This window comes from Nipponia nippon, unplaced genomic scaffold (assembly GCF_047370975.1).
Source record: "Nipponia nippon isolate SJK-2023a ecotype South Korea unplaced genomic scaffold, ASM4737097v1 scaffold_17, whole genome shotgun sequence".
In the NCBI taxonomy this organism is placed as follows: Eukaryota; Metazoa; Chordata; class Aves; order Pelecaniformes; family Threskiornithidae; genus Nipponia; species Nipponia nippon.
In genome coordinates, this window is record NW_028262333.1 from 8,179,743 (window position 1) to 8,195,408 (window position 15,666).

The window sequence follows — 15,666 nt, forward strand, 5'->3', positions numbered from 1 at the left end:
TGCGCCTCTCTTAATCCTGCAGCCTACCACAGCCGCTGCTATGAGCCAACACAGCTTTTATTCTTGACTTAGGCTCCAGCGAAGTTTCAGAATCACTCTGGCCTCCACCACATACATTTGCAAACTGCATCACCAGAGGAGAAAAACCAAAGGAAATTTATCCTGAATACCCTAAAAAAAACTGAATGCAACCGCTCTGTTACGGAGTTAGTATTTTCTCCTATTTCCAGCCTCTGTAATGTAAAAGAAAACCCAAAGTCAACACAGGGTTTTTAGCCAAATTAATAACAAGTGGTAAGAGTTAACAGACTGATGATAGCTATCTGGAGACTGCTTTGACTGTAAGATATATAATAAATCTTTTCAAGTTGTGACAAATGTCTTGGCTAATGCAGTGCACATTCTATGTTTAGATCTTACTAAAATGTAATACAACATTTGGTTTTAGTTTTTTAATTATAATTAAGAAACAAACTCCAGTCCACTTTAATCTCTCCGCAGCCTAAATTTGCACATGGAATTAGTGTCCCCCCTGTGCCAATCTTTCCCACACTCAATATTCAAATCAAAGGAAAACCAGACATCCTTTCCAGTAGGGGTTTTTTGCTTACAAAAATCTAGTCAAAGCATAGAATGGATATTTCTAGGAGTCCAAAGGTTAAATCCTTGCCTCTTGCTCAAGGAAATCTCTGTGGAGTAGGTAACATCCCACACCCTGGTGTTGCAAGATAAGAACCCAAACAGAACAGACCAACAACTCCACTTTTGATGGATCGAGGAGGATAACTGAGGACAAGGAGCTACCTTGTCTGTCAACACACACCACCTTCGTCAGGAAAATGCCTCTTGGATCCATTTCCATAGAGGCTTCATTCCCATGGCTGCCACACCACACCTGGAAGGCCAGGTTTGAACGCCATTAGCATTCAAGTGCCGTGAGGTATTGCATTAATGCGCAGCAACAATCCTTGACGTGCTGGATGAGCAAGCTGCCCTAAGTTGATGGGCACGATAGGGAAGAATAGAAATACGCAGGCGGCAGCACGAAGACCTGTGTGTTTTTGAAGGAGTTCACATAACCAGATTCTGAAACAGGATAATCCAGGCAGTCCTGCATTGGTTACTTCATAACACCTTTCACATATATAGCACTCAACAAGCACGCAAAATCTCTGGCTGCACTTCTGCAACCCAATCCTAACAGACCAGCTCTGCTGCTGTGCCAAATCCTGGTAATATCAGCAGGTCAAAATGCAACTGGACGACCGTATTCACACAGCTCCCGTTGCAGGTGACTGGCTTTCGCATCCTTGCAACAGCAGTTCTCAGTGGAGGTGAGGCAGTGGGAAGCAGGTGAGCAGGCTGAATGAAGGAGGACAAGGCTTGCTTTGGACTAGGAGCAAGAATTTTGTTTCTGAAGAAACTGAAAATATTATCCTGTCTCCAGGTGCCACCAGAATCAAGGTAGGGGTTAATTTAGGAGGGAACAAGACAGCTTCCACGCTGGAACTGGAGAGGCTGGTATGTCTTACACCTGAGTGTCTTCCCACTGAAGCTGCCCCAGGGCAGGGCCACCCGGGTCAGGAGCCAAGGTGGAGGAGCAGGCTGGCTCTCCCAAACAAGGATCCCTTTTCAACACATGATAGAAAAAGGGAGCGGAGGCTGTCCTGCACACACAACACACATTCAGTCCTTTTTTGCCTCTGTGCCTGCATGTCCCACAACGCCTGTTCTTGCAAACAGTATGTCTGCGGGTGTAACTGAGCATTTCTGTCCCAGAAGCACAATTTTGCTGCAGGGAGGAAACCAACGCAGCAGAGAGCTGTGATGACCATCAGAGGTAGGTCCAAGCTATGCAGCACATGCCCTGTTAGGGAGCGGGGTTTATTCAGCTTGGAGAAGGAAAAGTTTTGTGGGGATCTGACAGCTCCCTTCCTACAAGGAAGGCATCAGAAAAACAGAGTCAGGCTCCTCACAGTGGTGCATGGTGGGAAGACAAGAGACAATAGGCGTAAATTGAAACACGAGAGGTTTAGACTGGGTATCAGGAGAAACTTCCAGGAGGACGGTGAAGCAGCAGAGCTGGAGCCCAGAGAGGCTGAGCAGTCACCTTCCTCGGATGTTTTCAGCATCCAACTGGATAACGCCCCGAGTAATCTGCTGTGAGCAGAAGGTTGGACTAGAAACCTCCCGAGGTCCCATCCTACCTGAATTACCTAATAAATCTATGATTCCAGGCGGAGACCTGGCTGTAATCCACAACAAAATGCTTTACCTGAAATACACAGCAGCACCCTGACACACACACAGCCTTCCAGACCTCCAAACCACCACACGTTTCAAAAGCAAGTTGCCTGACTAAGCCCAACATGTGCTTTCCAGCATTCACTGAACAGCCCACATGTATCCATGTCTCACCTGGCTTTAATGAACGTTTTTTCTGACAAACAACGGCCTTTTCATGGATTTGGAGGGAATCTGCTCAAATCAGTACCAGTCTGTGGCAGTGGGGTTGTGCTGGGATGGGACACCCTGCTCCCTGCATGGACTCTCCTCTGACTGCCGGAGCCTGACTCAAGCCCAGAAGCACAGACACCTACTCCAAAAACGTACGGGCTGTCCCGTAACAGCCCTGGCTGCTCTCACTATCCGCAAAGTTTCTCTTCGTATCCTGCTACGCTTTTGGCCACGCCGAGGCACAGAGGCCCACAGTCTAGTCTCGCTCTGTGTACAAAGGCTGCTCGACGGGGCTGTGTTTGTCGTTCGTTGCTGGACGGCCGCCACGCCGAAACCGCGCAGGACCGCGCCACCGACGCACAGCGCCCGCACCAGCACTCCTCCGAGGGAACCCAGTCAGAACCAGCCAAAGCTCTTCGAGCTTGGCAGTAAAGTTTGCATACACATTAAAAAATAAAAAACCAACAACTATGAGTTTTCTGAAAAACTCCATAATCCCTTCCAGAGGTGAGGAAGCCTGTGCAGCTTTGGCACGGCAGGAGCAAACAGAGCAGCGAGGAGGCTATCGCTGAGTACAGGGAACAGGGGCTACACTCCTCTGCTCACACGAAATCTGCCATTCTCTACAAGACCCAGAAACGGCTGCCAGATGAGTTGCAGGACTCAAAAAGCCCTGGAAATCTACAGCGTATTTTCTTCCACTGCTCTTTTTGCCATGTTTTCCTTTCAGCACAGCAGAGCAGCGTGTTTGTGCTGGCCAAGCCTACCCTCCTCCTTTCCACCGCACCTTCAAGCAATCCAAGCACAGGAGATACAGTATTACCTCAAATATTTAACCAAGGGATTAAACTATTCTCTTGGCAGAAGGCACGAGCTGCCCCACGGATACAGCTCTCGCACCGGCTGGCAGGCACTGCGTGACAGCCTGCTTCGCAGCAAACAATCTGCCCCAGGCTATGAAAAGCTCTCCATAATTTTCCCCCACATTTTTTCACTAATATTTCTGCTCACCGGTTCCCGGCCATCCATTGCCTCCATCCACAGCCTGCGGTCCTCTTCTGAAAGTGCCTGCATGGTGATCACTCCAGGTCTGCGGAGATAAAGGGAACATCGTAAATAAACTGCAGGATGGAAAACAAAGATGACAAAGATAAATTTCCTGTGAGAGAGAGAGAGGACAACCTTGTTCCTAGCCAAGCCCCAGCAGCACAGGGCTGAGCCCAGCCTGACCTCCCCAGGGATGTCCCTGCAGGTCCTAACCAGGACCAGCAAATGAGCAGAGGATATCTGCAACAATCAACACACATTTTCAGTGTTTTTAGTGAAGAGAGTTGGATGCCAAATTCTTCCTCTGGCTTTCAGCCAGACAGCTCACCTGCACTTGGGATAAGCACATCCATGCAATGGCAGGAGAAGGCAAGGAAGGCAACCAAGCAAGCAGGAGGCCCACGCATCCCAGCCCGTGCCACCACCACCCCAAGCACCAGCTTACAGGGAGGGACCTTCTGCTGTGTGAAGAATTTCATCCCCAACACGTTTGTGCCAGCGTGGCTGCGCCATTTCCCTGACCACATCCATACACTGATGTTACATGCAGTAATAGCAGCGATGCAATCCTGGTCCGCGTGCCCCTGCCAGCAGCCTTGCCGGGGGCAGCGCTGCGAGGAGTCCCGGGGTGCCCCAGGCTGCTCGCTCCTGCGCCGGCTGGTTCCGTCCGGCCCTGCCACCCGGCCCCATTAAACACAGAACAGCCCATGAGCTGCACTCTAAGTCCAGCCTCTAAAAAATAACTCTGTGTTTGCTTATTTATTTTAATGAGAAGAGGAAAGAACAGGCCCAAGTGCCTGCAAACAAAGCACAGGGAGCCAGGGGACAACACCAGTCCAGCCCTCATCCTAGGGCCAACGCCACCTCCACCACTCCTAAGTGGACCCTAAGTCCACTCCTGGACTGCCCTTTCCATACAAGGAGTTAAAACTTAATTATCTAGCTCTGATAAGCATAACCACGAAGGTCATGATGGATTTAACGTGGTGGAGAGTATTTGCACAAGTTCAGGTGTGGCCGTGTGTTTGCACAAGAGGGGAACGTGCCACAGAGGGTGAAAGCCAACGCTGTACTCCCAAGGGTCGCATCGTGGGCTGACGATTTCCTGCATCTCATTTGGCTGCAAGCTGTCAGGCTTTCCACCCTGAACATCCCAGCTCATCTTGCAGCCAGCAGATCCAGACACAAAAAGCCTAACTAGCCCTATGCCTCCTCAGCCTCACCCCTTTGGGTCTGGGTCTCCGGCCTCCGAAAGGGTGGTCGCATCCTGCCCCACTCCCAGAAACCCCGCAGGAGGGCTGGGCTGCCCGCACAGCACCCAGGGGACCAGGCAGAGGCCCCAATCTAGATGAGAGATCTATTCCGTTTGTTTGGTCTAGTCATTCTGCTTCCTCCCAGGCTATTTTCAGACGCATTAGCAGAGCGCAGCAGCTATTTCTGCAGGAGGAGAGCAGGCAGAAGCCCTGGCAACCGGGGAGATGCAAGCATGACCAGAGCGCTGCGAGACTCAGCGTGCTCTGGGTGGTTATCGGTGCTGTCTCTGCAGCAATGCTTGTGGGGTTTTATCCATCGAAAGTACGACAGCAGAGAACCCCTGATGCTGCTCTTCCCACCCACGGCAAAGCACAGCAGCTCCAGAAAGGCAGTGGAGAGCCAGGACCACTGCTCACGGGGCACGGGGCTGCCGTGGCACAAGACGGGGAAGAGCAATTTAACCTCGGGAGCTGCCAACTGCCTACGGACCGTGTTCAGCAGAGCACGTAGGCTCTTTTCGGTACTAAATCCTCAAAAATTGATAAGGCCTGGGAAGAGGGGTAATTTCTAACTTGCATTTCCCAAAAGTGATTCAGCAGGAGAACGTGAGCTGCAACAACACTCTGCAAAAGTCGTTTGGTCCTTGATAAGAGCTGATCCTCTGTTAGAAAGGAAAACATTAACAGGGGCTCTCATAGTGGTGGGTTTGGCCTGTCTTCTGTCGCTTCTGTGGTACGTATGGACAAGGTACAGAGGATTAACTCTTCTCCTTCACTCCGCTCCCCATCCAACCAACCCAACAGCTGGCTTTCGGCACCCACACGGCAGCTTAGCACTGCTTCAGCAGCGGAAACCATGCGTTCAGGCTTGCAACAAGCCCAGGTCCAAGTAAACCAGACATAATATGTTTGATCTCCGCTAATCCCATTGGTGAGTCAGTCAATACTCACCAGCTTAGTGGTTTAGAAGTTTACTCATTTCAAAGGGAAGAGGAAACCACTTAACCATCGCCCCATTTGAGAAAGAAAACGTTCAACATCCAACACCAAATATTTTCAAAACACTGAACAAAGCTCTTTGTTGTGCAGAGACAAAGCGATTCACGAGCAGTCCCTGGTAGCTGAGGAGCTGCCGTAGCATTAGCTACAGGCTGACAGCAAATCCTGCCCCCATGGCAGGAGCAGGCTTTTCCTTGGGTGACCACAGGTCTCAGCTGCACCGTCTTTCAGCCAGGGCTTAAGTCTGAGTTTAAGGCAAGCTGCTGCTGAAGGCACAGGTATCCAAGGCAGAAAGCCCTGGAAGGGCTCTAGCTCAACTAGGGAGACACGGGAAAAGGAAATACTGGGATTTCTGTCTCTTTAGCCAAGACATTAAAACAAAGAAATTTAAATCATTCATTTGTGTTAAACTCGACACTGGACTCCCAGCGAAGCGACAAGGTCCTAGGGAGACGATACTGGTATCTGGCGTGCCAGGTTCCCTCATGCACAGGGCAAAAAGGTGATAACATGAAAATGTTTGTTCTGCCTTTGAGCAGATAACAACTCTTTGGGCTTCACTTCAAAGTCAAACTTACTTAACAGCATGAGGGGAGGGGCTGTAAAACTGAATTAAAAACCTATTTACATTGCAAATAGCTCTGCATTTCCTCCCACAGTGTTCATTTGCCAAGGCATCCAGTCCAGCACTTTCCTGAGCAGAACCATCTTCCTGGCTGTGATGCATTTAAAATGCACCCCACACATTACGCCTGATTCATTATTTATTTGGACGATGCCCACGGGGTACCACATGCTTAATAGTCAGGTAGGATGGCTGGCACTGAAACAGCATCCTACTAATGCTATCAACATGCAACCATGTTCGACTCGCTGTCTGCAGCCAGCCTCATTTTCACAGGGTTGCCTTGAAGATCAACCGTTTCCAGAAGTGTGCTCGTTAGATTACAGATATCTCAATTATTCAGTGTAAAGCCTGAGACAGGGAAGGCCCTTCTCTGACTTCCTTTCCCAAAAGAGAAACAAAACATAACTATCTTTGTTCCCTCACCTAACATACAAACTATCCTGAATACTGGTGCTTAGCTAGATTTTGCTGTTGGGTACCTCACATCCCCTCCCTAAGCCTGATGAGGCACGCACAGACACATGCTGGAGGAGCCTCCTTTACCCTGGTGGGTCTGCCCACCTAAGCCAGCCCCGAAACTGTCACATCGGGACAGCAGGATGCCCTCCTGGATCTGATGTCTGAAATACAAACGTGAACTGTTGTGGCAAACAAGATAAAGGACCGCTGATTCATTACTAGATGCTGCATCATACATTTCAACCTCCAGGCACCAAAACCCTTTTCCACCTTCTGGGATGCAAGGGGGGGAAAGGGACATTTTGTGAGCAGCAGGAATCCATTTCTAAGCTGAGTGAATGTGTGAGACCAGAGTAGAACACGGTAAACACTTCACAAGAAAGTATATTTTCAATATGCTACAATCGAAAAACTAAAGAGATTTTTCCATACGAGACCACACAGGAAATTTGAATTTTCTCAATATCTCAGCTTTTGTGAAAAACAGCCTGGGTTTAAGGAGCTATGACTAAGCACGCAGAGAAAATGAGAAAGTCCAATAGCTTCTCCTTCTTCCAGAAAGACAAACAAATAATGAAAGCAGCAGAAACAGATAAGAATTTTCAACTCCTATAGCAGCTTATCATACTGAGACGATCTAAACTGCTGAATGAAAAAACATAAGAGCAGATTAATATCAGGGTCTCAAGAGCTAAGTGGAGTCGAGTGCATGGAGAAGTTTGCAGTCCCAGCCTGAGCAGAGCAGCGTACCCATGCACTGCTGGTGCCCCAGGCACCAGCAGCCAGATGTGGCCCCAAAACGAAGATGAGAAAAGGTATAAATAAGGGGGGACTTCAGTGCTGAATTCAGAAAGCCTCACTTGCCTGTGTAAAGCTTAAAGCACCGTCAGTACAACCGCCGCCAGCACACCCTGCGGCAGGGGCCGGCATGGGTCTCCGTGGCCACCAAGGGGGGAACAAGCTTCGTCTGCTTGCTGCCAGCTCGCCTGTGAAAACCCCACGAATCGCTTTGTTTAAAAGGTCACTGGAAAGGCGACACCCGCAGAGGAACAAGAACAAGTTGTATTGCACGTGCTGTCCAAAGCACCGGCAAGAGCTGCTGGCCGGCCGTAGGGAACACCAGCAGAGGTGCTGGGGCCGACGGCCACCCAGCCCCGGCACAACCAGCCCTGGCGCTGGGAAGCGGGGAGCGTGCCCCGCCACGGTCAGGATGGCACTCAAAGAAATATGCGGATCTGTAAAGTGCGTACCCAGAGCAAAGCCAACAACCCACCTACTGGCAGCCATCTGGTCGGGGAAATGCTTGGGCAGGTGCATCGCAGCTCACCCACCCCGATGCCAACCGTTACGCAGCCCGACGGAGCGCAGTGCCAGCCACTTTGGGGGCACGCAGGCAGTAGCCCAGGGGAATGGCATTACGTGCAGAGTTTATTGCCTTTATGAACAACTAAGAGACCAAAACCCTCAAATTTTGAATACCTCCTGTTCCCATAAAAGCCAATTGCTATTAGAAGCACTTCGCTTCTGGCCCAGAGCAATGACCTACATTATCCTAAATTACAAAGCCTTTGTCATCAGCCAAATGAGATACTCCTCCTCCTAAGGCTCATTTTGTAAGACATTGGCTGTCATCCCTGTTTACCTTGTTTACAAAACTGATTTAAAGCACAGAGACTACAAGTAAGTTTAGTTAGGAAAAAAGGGCATCAACACAGTATCCATCAATCCGGGAATGTATTTCAGCCAGACACTAGAACACCATTCTGGGGCTAATTTTGCTGTAACAAAGCAATAAAATACTTCTAACTTCTCACACTGAAAATCAGAACTATTTACAAATGCAGTGTGTGTCAGGGATTTCTTAGACCTCTCACAAACACCTGTACCACAGCCTTTCAGTCTTCAACATTGGGAACTTCGGCATCTCCTTATCAGACTGCAGGGAAAGGAAGCAATGTTGTAATGACAGATCCAGCTCAAGATTTTCAGCTCAGTAGTGCTGAATCATCTTTACAGGACAAAAAACTAATTCCGCCCCCCCCGCAACAAGCAACGACTTCTCTGGCTGTTATTTAAAAAGCTCCAAGCCTGCACCCCATGTTGCATGTATACCAGTTTCCCAAAATGCAACGCTGACAGAAATGGGTACATTTCTGTGCCGATGAACATAACCAGGGAAGAACCAGCCGAGGCTGCCACCTCTAGGCTGTACGGCAAACCAGGAGCTTGAGCATGGTCCCCTCGCTCCTGCGTCTGTCAGCACCACAACACTAGGATTACACCGCATCCTACAACACTGTGCAAGTTAGTATGGACAGAGCTTTAAAAGTTATGCAAATTTTATGATGATAGATAAAAATTTTTTAGTAGAAAGTGAAATTTCCTCGTATCTACTTCTATGTGCATGTGCCTGTTAGCACGGGATTTGATACATAAGCAAACTGTAATTACTACAGGTTTTCTACTGCCAGCTCGAGCACGAAACAGAGGGATAACCCCAGCACCGAGCCCCGCCAGTGCTGCTTCATCCTCCTACCCCAGTTAGTAAGACAGACACAACTTGTCAGCCCATAACAAAACAAACTGGTAACTAAGCCAGTTTGTGCACAGAGAACTTAAAAAATGACTGAATACACTTTAGGAGAGCCTGGGAAGGAAGCAGACTTCACATTGTGCCCATGGCACTGAGGCACACAAGTAACTCACTTAAAGCCACAGAGCAACACCGTAGCGGAGCACGGACCACCTGCACCCGCTGCAGAGCCCGACGGGGATGCCGGCTTGCAGGTGCCTTTGCAAGGTTATTTAAGTGTAATCTGTTGCAGAAGTACGAGATGTTTTTGACACAAATGCTGGGAGGCAGCGAAGCGTCACCTATCCAGCACCGCTGGAGACACCAACGGGCTTTGAGCGTTGCACAGTCACAGGTTTCAGCCTGGAACCTGTGGATCCCTAGTGCGTGACGCTGCTCCGGAGGGGCCCGCAGCAGATAGCCCAGAAAAGCCAACCAAACACCAACGCGATGTGTATCTGGAGAGATACAGAGGGGGTGCACAACCTGAAATCTCCCAAAACCCACAGCAGTGCAGCAATGCCCCTTGTCCTTGCCACGGCAGGCGCACATGCAGCCCAGCACATTCTTGCTCCCCACATACTTCAGAAGGGACAATCCAATTTAATTGTCCATAGGAAGCGAGTGATGTGTACAGAAAAATCTTCCTGCTCTCTTCATCCACCTTTTTCCAAGCTAACCTTCTGAAAGGCAGTTTCAAACTTCAGGAGAAGACCACTCCAGTGGCATTATTCACCCTTACCTCTGAACACCACAAATGCACACGGTTTTCTCAGTATCACAGTGCTCTCCAGGGCTGGCTTAATGAAAAGTGACTTTATGCACCTATCACTTACAAGATACTTGACTCTTGCTGGACATTGCTTACAAGTCTCATTTTCATTTAGAAGTTGCATACAGAAAAGAAAGGGGAAAACTGCTGTAAGTCAAAACACAATACATATGTGAGACAGAGAAGCATCTTGGGGATGTTTGCTGTAATCATATCCAGACTTCCTGCATGGGGCTGAAGAACAGGACATCAAGTTTCTAACTTCCCTATTAGTAGAGACAATAAAAAAAAAAAAAAGCCAGAAGAAGAAAAAAACCACCAACCCCAGCCAAAGACAAAAAGCCCCCACTACACAAATCAGCCTTCTCCGTTCTGCAAAAACAGACATAGACACTGCTCCAGCTAGCCTTTGGTCAAAGATATCCTATCATTTGCGGTCAGCAGACTTGGGTGGAGAGCGTGGGCTGAAGTTTTTGCCTGTGTTTGGGTCCTTAAGCCAGAGCTGATCTCCTCGAGCACGAAATGGAAAGCAATGCTTCCGAAGGCGTTATCTTCCTGCTGCCTGAGCCTGGCTGACCTCCTGAGCAGTGGGCACGGGCCTCCCTCCCCACGGTGCCCAGGTGAGCCCCAGCACCTCCGGCTGCAACCGGGCACCTCTGCACAAGCAGCTCCAGGTCACCCACGTTCCCAGGGCCACACGGCAAAGCCGGGCCAGGCTCCGGCAGGATGGCTGCAGGGTGGCACCCACACACTGCCAATCCCCGATAATCCCAGGCTGGCAAGAAAACCATTCCTTGATACACACCGCTTTGTAAAACAGGCCAAATCACAAGTGCTAGGTGAGGTGAAGGTGATCTCCAGTGAACCCTGGCCATCGACAGCAGCACCTGAAGCCCTGATGGTGCCCAGATCTCCCAATGCTCAGCATGACTATCCCGGGGAGCGGGAGACAGGGTGGGCGCATCACACTCTCTTTTGGCTGTGGCAAAACCTGTTGCCTCCTCTTCCTCTTAGTACAACTATTTTGGAAATAACCATTATTTTAGACAACTAATGACAAATTCTGATACCAACAATATGCAGTGTTGCCTGTATATTGGGGGGAAAACCAGCCTTTTGTTCCATGTTTTCTGCTCTCGCTGTCCTCTCAGGCAGAGGCAATCTCTTGCAGCAGGAACGTGCACATGAAATGAGCAATTTCTCAGGTTTCCCCGCCTTTGCCGCTCCCCTGCCATTATTTACATTTAGCAGGCATATTTCTGGAGTAGCTCTTGATCCCATGCCTAGCAGGCTTCAGACATCAAGGGAAGGCTCAGCTGCCTCTGAACACACTGCAGAAGAAAACTATTGTGGTGGCTGGCTTCTCCTCCTTCCAGTTTTATTTTGATTTTCACATTTAAAAAAAATATCCTCAGGGCATTGGGAAAAAAATCCCCATGTCAGCAGAAATACTGCAGCTTTCTGGAGGAAAGCGCAGCTAGGGAGAGCAGGAGGCAGCCCCAGGGTTATCTCATCCCTGAGCCAACGCAGGCAGAGCTCCACCACCCCAACCCCTCCCTGCCTTGGGCTGGCAGCGAGAGGGGCTGGCACCAAAACGCTGCAGAAGCACGGGCTGGGCAGGGAAAGGTACCACGGATTATTCCAGCATTATTCAACACCTCGGGTTTTGATGGACTCGGGTTTTCCCGAGACCTCCTAGGCATTCCCGCAGTGGCCAGCGGAGGGGAGGACAGCTGGAAGACGAACAGGCACACAACTGGGAGGGCACAGACATTCAGTGACTTTGGAGCAAGCTTTTGTAAACCATGTAAACTTCCTGCAGCGAGGAAGATACGAGGCAGTGACTAATACCACTTGGAACAGCAACCCCAGCCTGGTTTTCCTGTTTATATATGTAAGCCATGCATGATGCTAATCAGATATGATAACAGGCTCTCATTCCTAGGTGCTATAGACTGAATCCACACATACATCTGTTTCAGCTGCTATGTGATAAATTACATCAGAAAGCATTTTACTCCTTCAGGAAGAAGAAGTGAACGTAAAGTGCCAGAGGTGCAAACTGGACTTCCACTATCACCCATCCATAGGGGACCAGCAACAGCCGCTCCCCAGCAAAAAAGCTGAAGTTATTCCAACATATACCCAATACTGGAAAGAGGCATCATATCCCTGCCAAAACACCCACAGAGCATCTTTTCCATACTTGCAACCATTTACCTTACGTGGCCGAGACTGCAGAAGTGCTAAAACACCATTAAAGTTTGAGAGACTTGAGTAAACTCAGCACCTTGTAAACTGAAGCACTAACTCAATATCCTGAGAGCACCTGACTAGAAGCACCAGGGAGAGTGCATTTCCATGGACTAATGCTTTCCATTCGCGGAGGGTACGACTAAAGGAGAAGAGAAACATGGAAACTGCACAAGAACTACCCAGGAAAGCCAAGTACAGATGAGTGCAACCTTTCCCTACGCACGGCTAGCGTAACCCCCAGATTGTGCATCCTTTCGGCGACCCAGGCTGCAGGTACGCCGAGGCTGCGATACCCCTTCACACTCACCGATCGACAGCTTCCACATCAAAGCAAAACCTCTTCTCAATTGAGTCGGTTTTCCGCCGTGTGCAAGATTTGAGGATAACAGCTTCGTCTTCTCCCTGAGAAGTGACAGAATGGCAGACAGGGCTGAGAACAATCAACCAACCGCGTGCCTGTCCCCAGCACCCACTGCGCTTTCAATGAACATGTTCAAACCAGGGGGGATTTGGCAATATCAGCCTGCTAGAAATACTTATTTATATATCTGACATAAGGACTTGTCTTTTCACCCTTGCAACCATGTTTAGTCCAAAATCTTTCACGAGAAGCCTTCCTTTCTGAATGCACACGATTAAATTTGTGCATTAAGCATCACGCGACCCACACTTCAGGCAGGCAGGGAGTGTTGGACCACAACTTTTGGGCAAAGTCAGCTTTATTTTCCATTGCTGAACAATGCATCATAGACCTGGCTGTCAATTTTCACGCCAGGCTGCATTTTTGGCAGCATTCTGCACGCGAGAACTCTTAACGGGAGCAAACATGTCTTAAAATGTTTATTATATAACAAAGCAACGACAAAACCATTCTCCCATCCAGGCATCTGCATCCAAGTTGTACTAGATTTCCACACGCCAAGCAGCGATCCGGCAGGATCCGCGTGCACTGCTGTCCTCTGCTGGAGGAAATCCCTGCTCAGTCCCTGTCAGCACAGACATTTCTCCCGCAATTTTTAAAAACCACTGATGACTCAATAGAAAATGAATTCTGAACGAGTTCCTGGAGACGGCCACTTTTCTGTGCTCTCTGTGCTGTTCTTGATGACACCTTGGCTGACCACCCTGTTCCCTGACATCACCATTTTTCCAGGAAACGTATTTAGGGACTCAGAACAGGGCCAGGAAGACAGACCTGAGAGGGCTCCCTGCAGGGCTTCTCCTGGGGGGTTCAGCAGAGGCTACCTGCACCCAGCCCTCCCCAGCCTGGCCTGCTGCTGGCACAAGGCTGCCGCCAAGCTGCCGAACTCCCCGTCTGGTATTCAGGGAATGCCCCCGCTTCAAACCCACTAATATCCGGCTCCAGCCACAGCCCGAGGCACGTTCACAAGGGGCTGATACCACGCACAGTGTCCTTTGTGCCTGCAAGCTGTGGGTCTCCTCCTGCAGCACCGACATCGCCCGTCACTTGGCACCTGCTCGAGCCAGACCCCAAAATGCCCAGCAGTGCAGCCACAAGCCCCTGGGCTGCTCCACGCTCTGACACCCATGCCGGTCATCACAGATAGACCCTACAGCCTGGATAGAGCTGCCCCAGCATAGGCAGTGTTTCATGCCAGGATCGTGCAAGCCATGAGACCCTGGGCAAGCAGCCCCACCGGCATGGTGGCTGGCATGGCACACTGGAGCAGGGCTCCTGCCCTGCACAAGAAGGGCAACACAGTTGTGTTGGCAGCGCCCGCACCCCGGGTGCAGGGAAGAGACCACATAAAACACAGTGCACCCGCTGATGATTACAGGGCTGGGATATTTTAATGCTGAGTTATAATGAAGATGCTCCGAGGCAAGAGGAAATTAATTTTAAAAGCTGCTCTCCCCACTGCCGGCTCCCTTTGCCAGCAGGGAGCCGTGCGGCAGCCTGTCCAGCTGCCTGAGCTGCTCCCCTGCAAGGGGGTAATGTTTGCAAACCACCCCAGCCGAGAACACTCCGGGGAGGTCTATTGTTCCTGCTGTATAAAGGAGCAAAGCCAGTCCCGGCTACAGCTGGGCTTAGGCTGCCCCAGGAGCAGTGGGGCACATGGCGTGTGCTGGTCCCCCACACCCACTGCTCCCCCTGCTCCTCCACACCCCCTCGGGGGCGAGGGGAGCTCCAGGCTCTCCTGTGGCTCTGTCTAAAACAAAACAACTTCATTGGCCAAGTCATAGGCAGTGGGGAAGGAGCAAAATAATGAACAGGTTCCCTTCTTCGGGCCTTGGAGCAGGACCTAGGGACTGCGGAGCAGGCGCCCATGGAGCTGGAGCGTGGTGGGTGCACGTGGCACGACCCCACTCCACTCCCAGCCCCGACCACCACCTCCACCCATGGAAACAGCCACAGCCTCAAAGGGCACAGTGCAGATGCAGGAGCCCCACCATGTGCCCGGCCTTGCCAGGAACAGCGAGAGAGAAACTGAAGATGCAACTGCCCACGCTTCAGCTTTTAAAGGTCTCTCCTTTCACAAACAGAAATAAGTAAATAAAGGACAGACCTAAAAGCAAGAGGCAAAAGGCCCAGTCTCAGCCCAGAGGCAGCTGCTGCAAACTTGTCCTTACAAATAGCTATGTGCAGACATTGGCAGGGAATATGGAGCTGAAGCGTGAAACAGAGCAATGTCCAAGGGGCTCTGTCCACTTGGGAAACCGGCTCTGCTCTCAGCACAGCTGACGACAGTTTCCAAAGACCTGTGGGCTTTTGGAGTTTTCTTTTTTTTTTTTTTTTTTAAACAAGGTGCAGAGTTAATTCCCTGTGTGGCACCCGCTCAGCCTGGAATGAATCTGACCCACTTCACTTGCATTTGTGTCACCTTGCTAAAACTGGTTCAGTTTGAGCACTGGGAGAGCGTGCAGCTGGCAGTTGCGCAGTGCTCCCCGGGAGAGACCCCCGGGACGCAGTCCTGCTGACTATCAGCACTCACCCCTTTTCCTCCAGATTTCTGGTCAAATGGCACCATCGTGATCCGCTTCGATTCCCTCTGGTACGTGCAGTAATGCTTCACCCAGGAAGTTCCAAAGTGACCTACAAAGCAAATGCAGTTTTTATTCCCAGAACTCAGTTTCAGTGCCCTCCCATTAATAACCTATTGTGTTAACAATCATTTAACATGACAGATTTCTGTACCTACAGTTCTTGTTGGACTTTGCAAGTGGATTAAGCATTATTATCCCCCTTCTGTTCAGCGGAAAG

At 50.1% G+C, this 15,666-nt stretch overlaps 1 protein-coding gene across 8 annotated transcripts in view; it reads right to left on the minus strand.

Annotated features, from left to right (window-relative positions):
* Positions 1-15,666, minus strand: part of ARHGAP26 (Rho GTPase activating protein 26) — a 150,209-nt gene that overhangs the window by 103,618 nt on the left and 30,925 nt on the right. For all 8 annotated transcript variants that reach the window (XM_087753848.1, XM_087753845.1, XM_087753847.1 and 5 more), the window contains exons 9-11: positions 15,398-15,498; positions 12,751-12,845; positions 3,469-3,547 (exon numbers count right to left, since the gene is read on the minus strand). In XM_087753848.1, the coding sequence (XP_087609974.1) occupies positions 3,469-3,547; positions 12,751-12,845; positions 15,398-15,498 (275 nt within the window). The remainder of the gene's footprint in view (positions 1-3,468; positions 3,548-12,750; positions 12,846-15,397; positions 15,499-15,666) is intronic.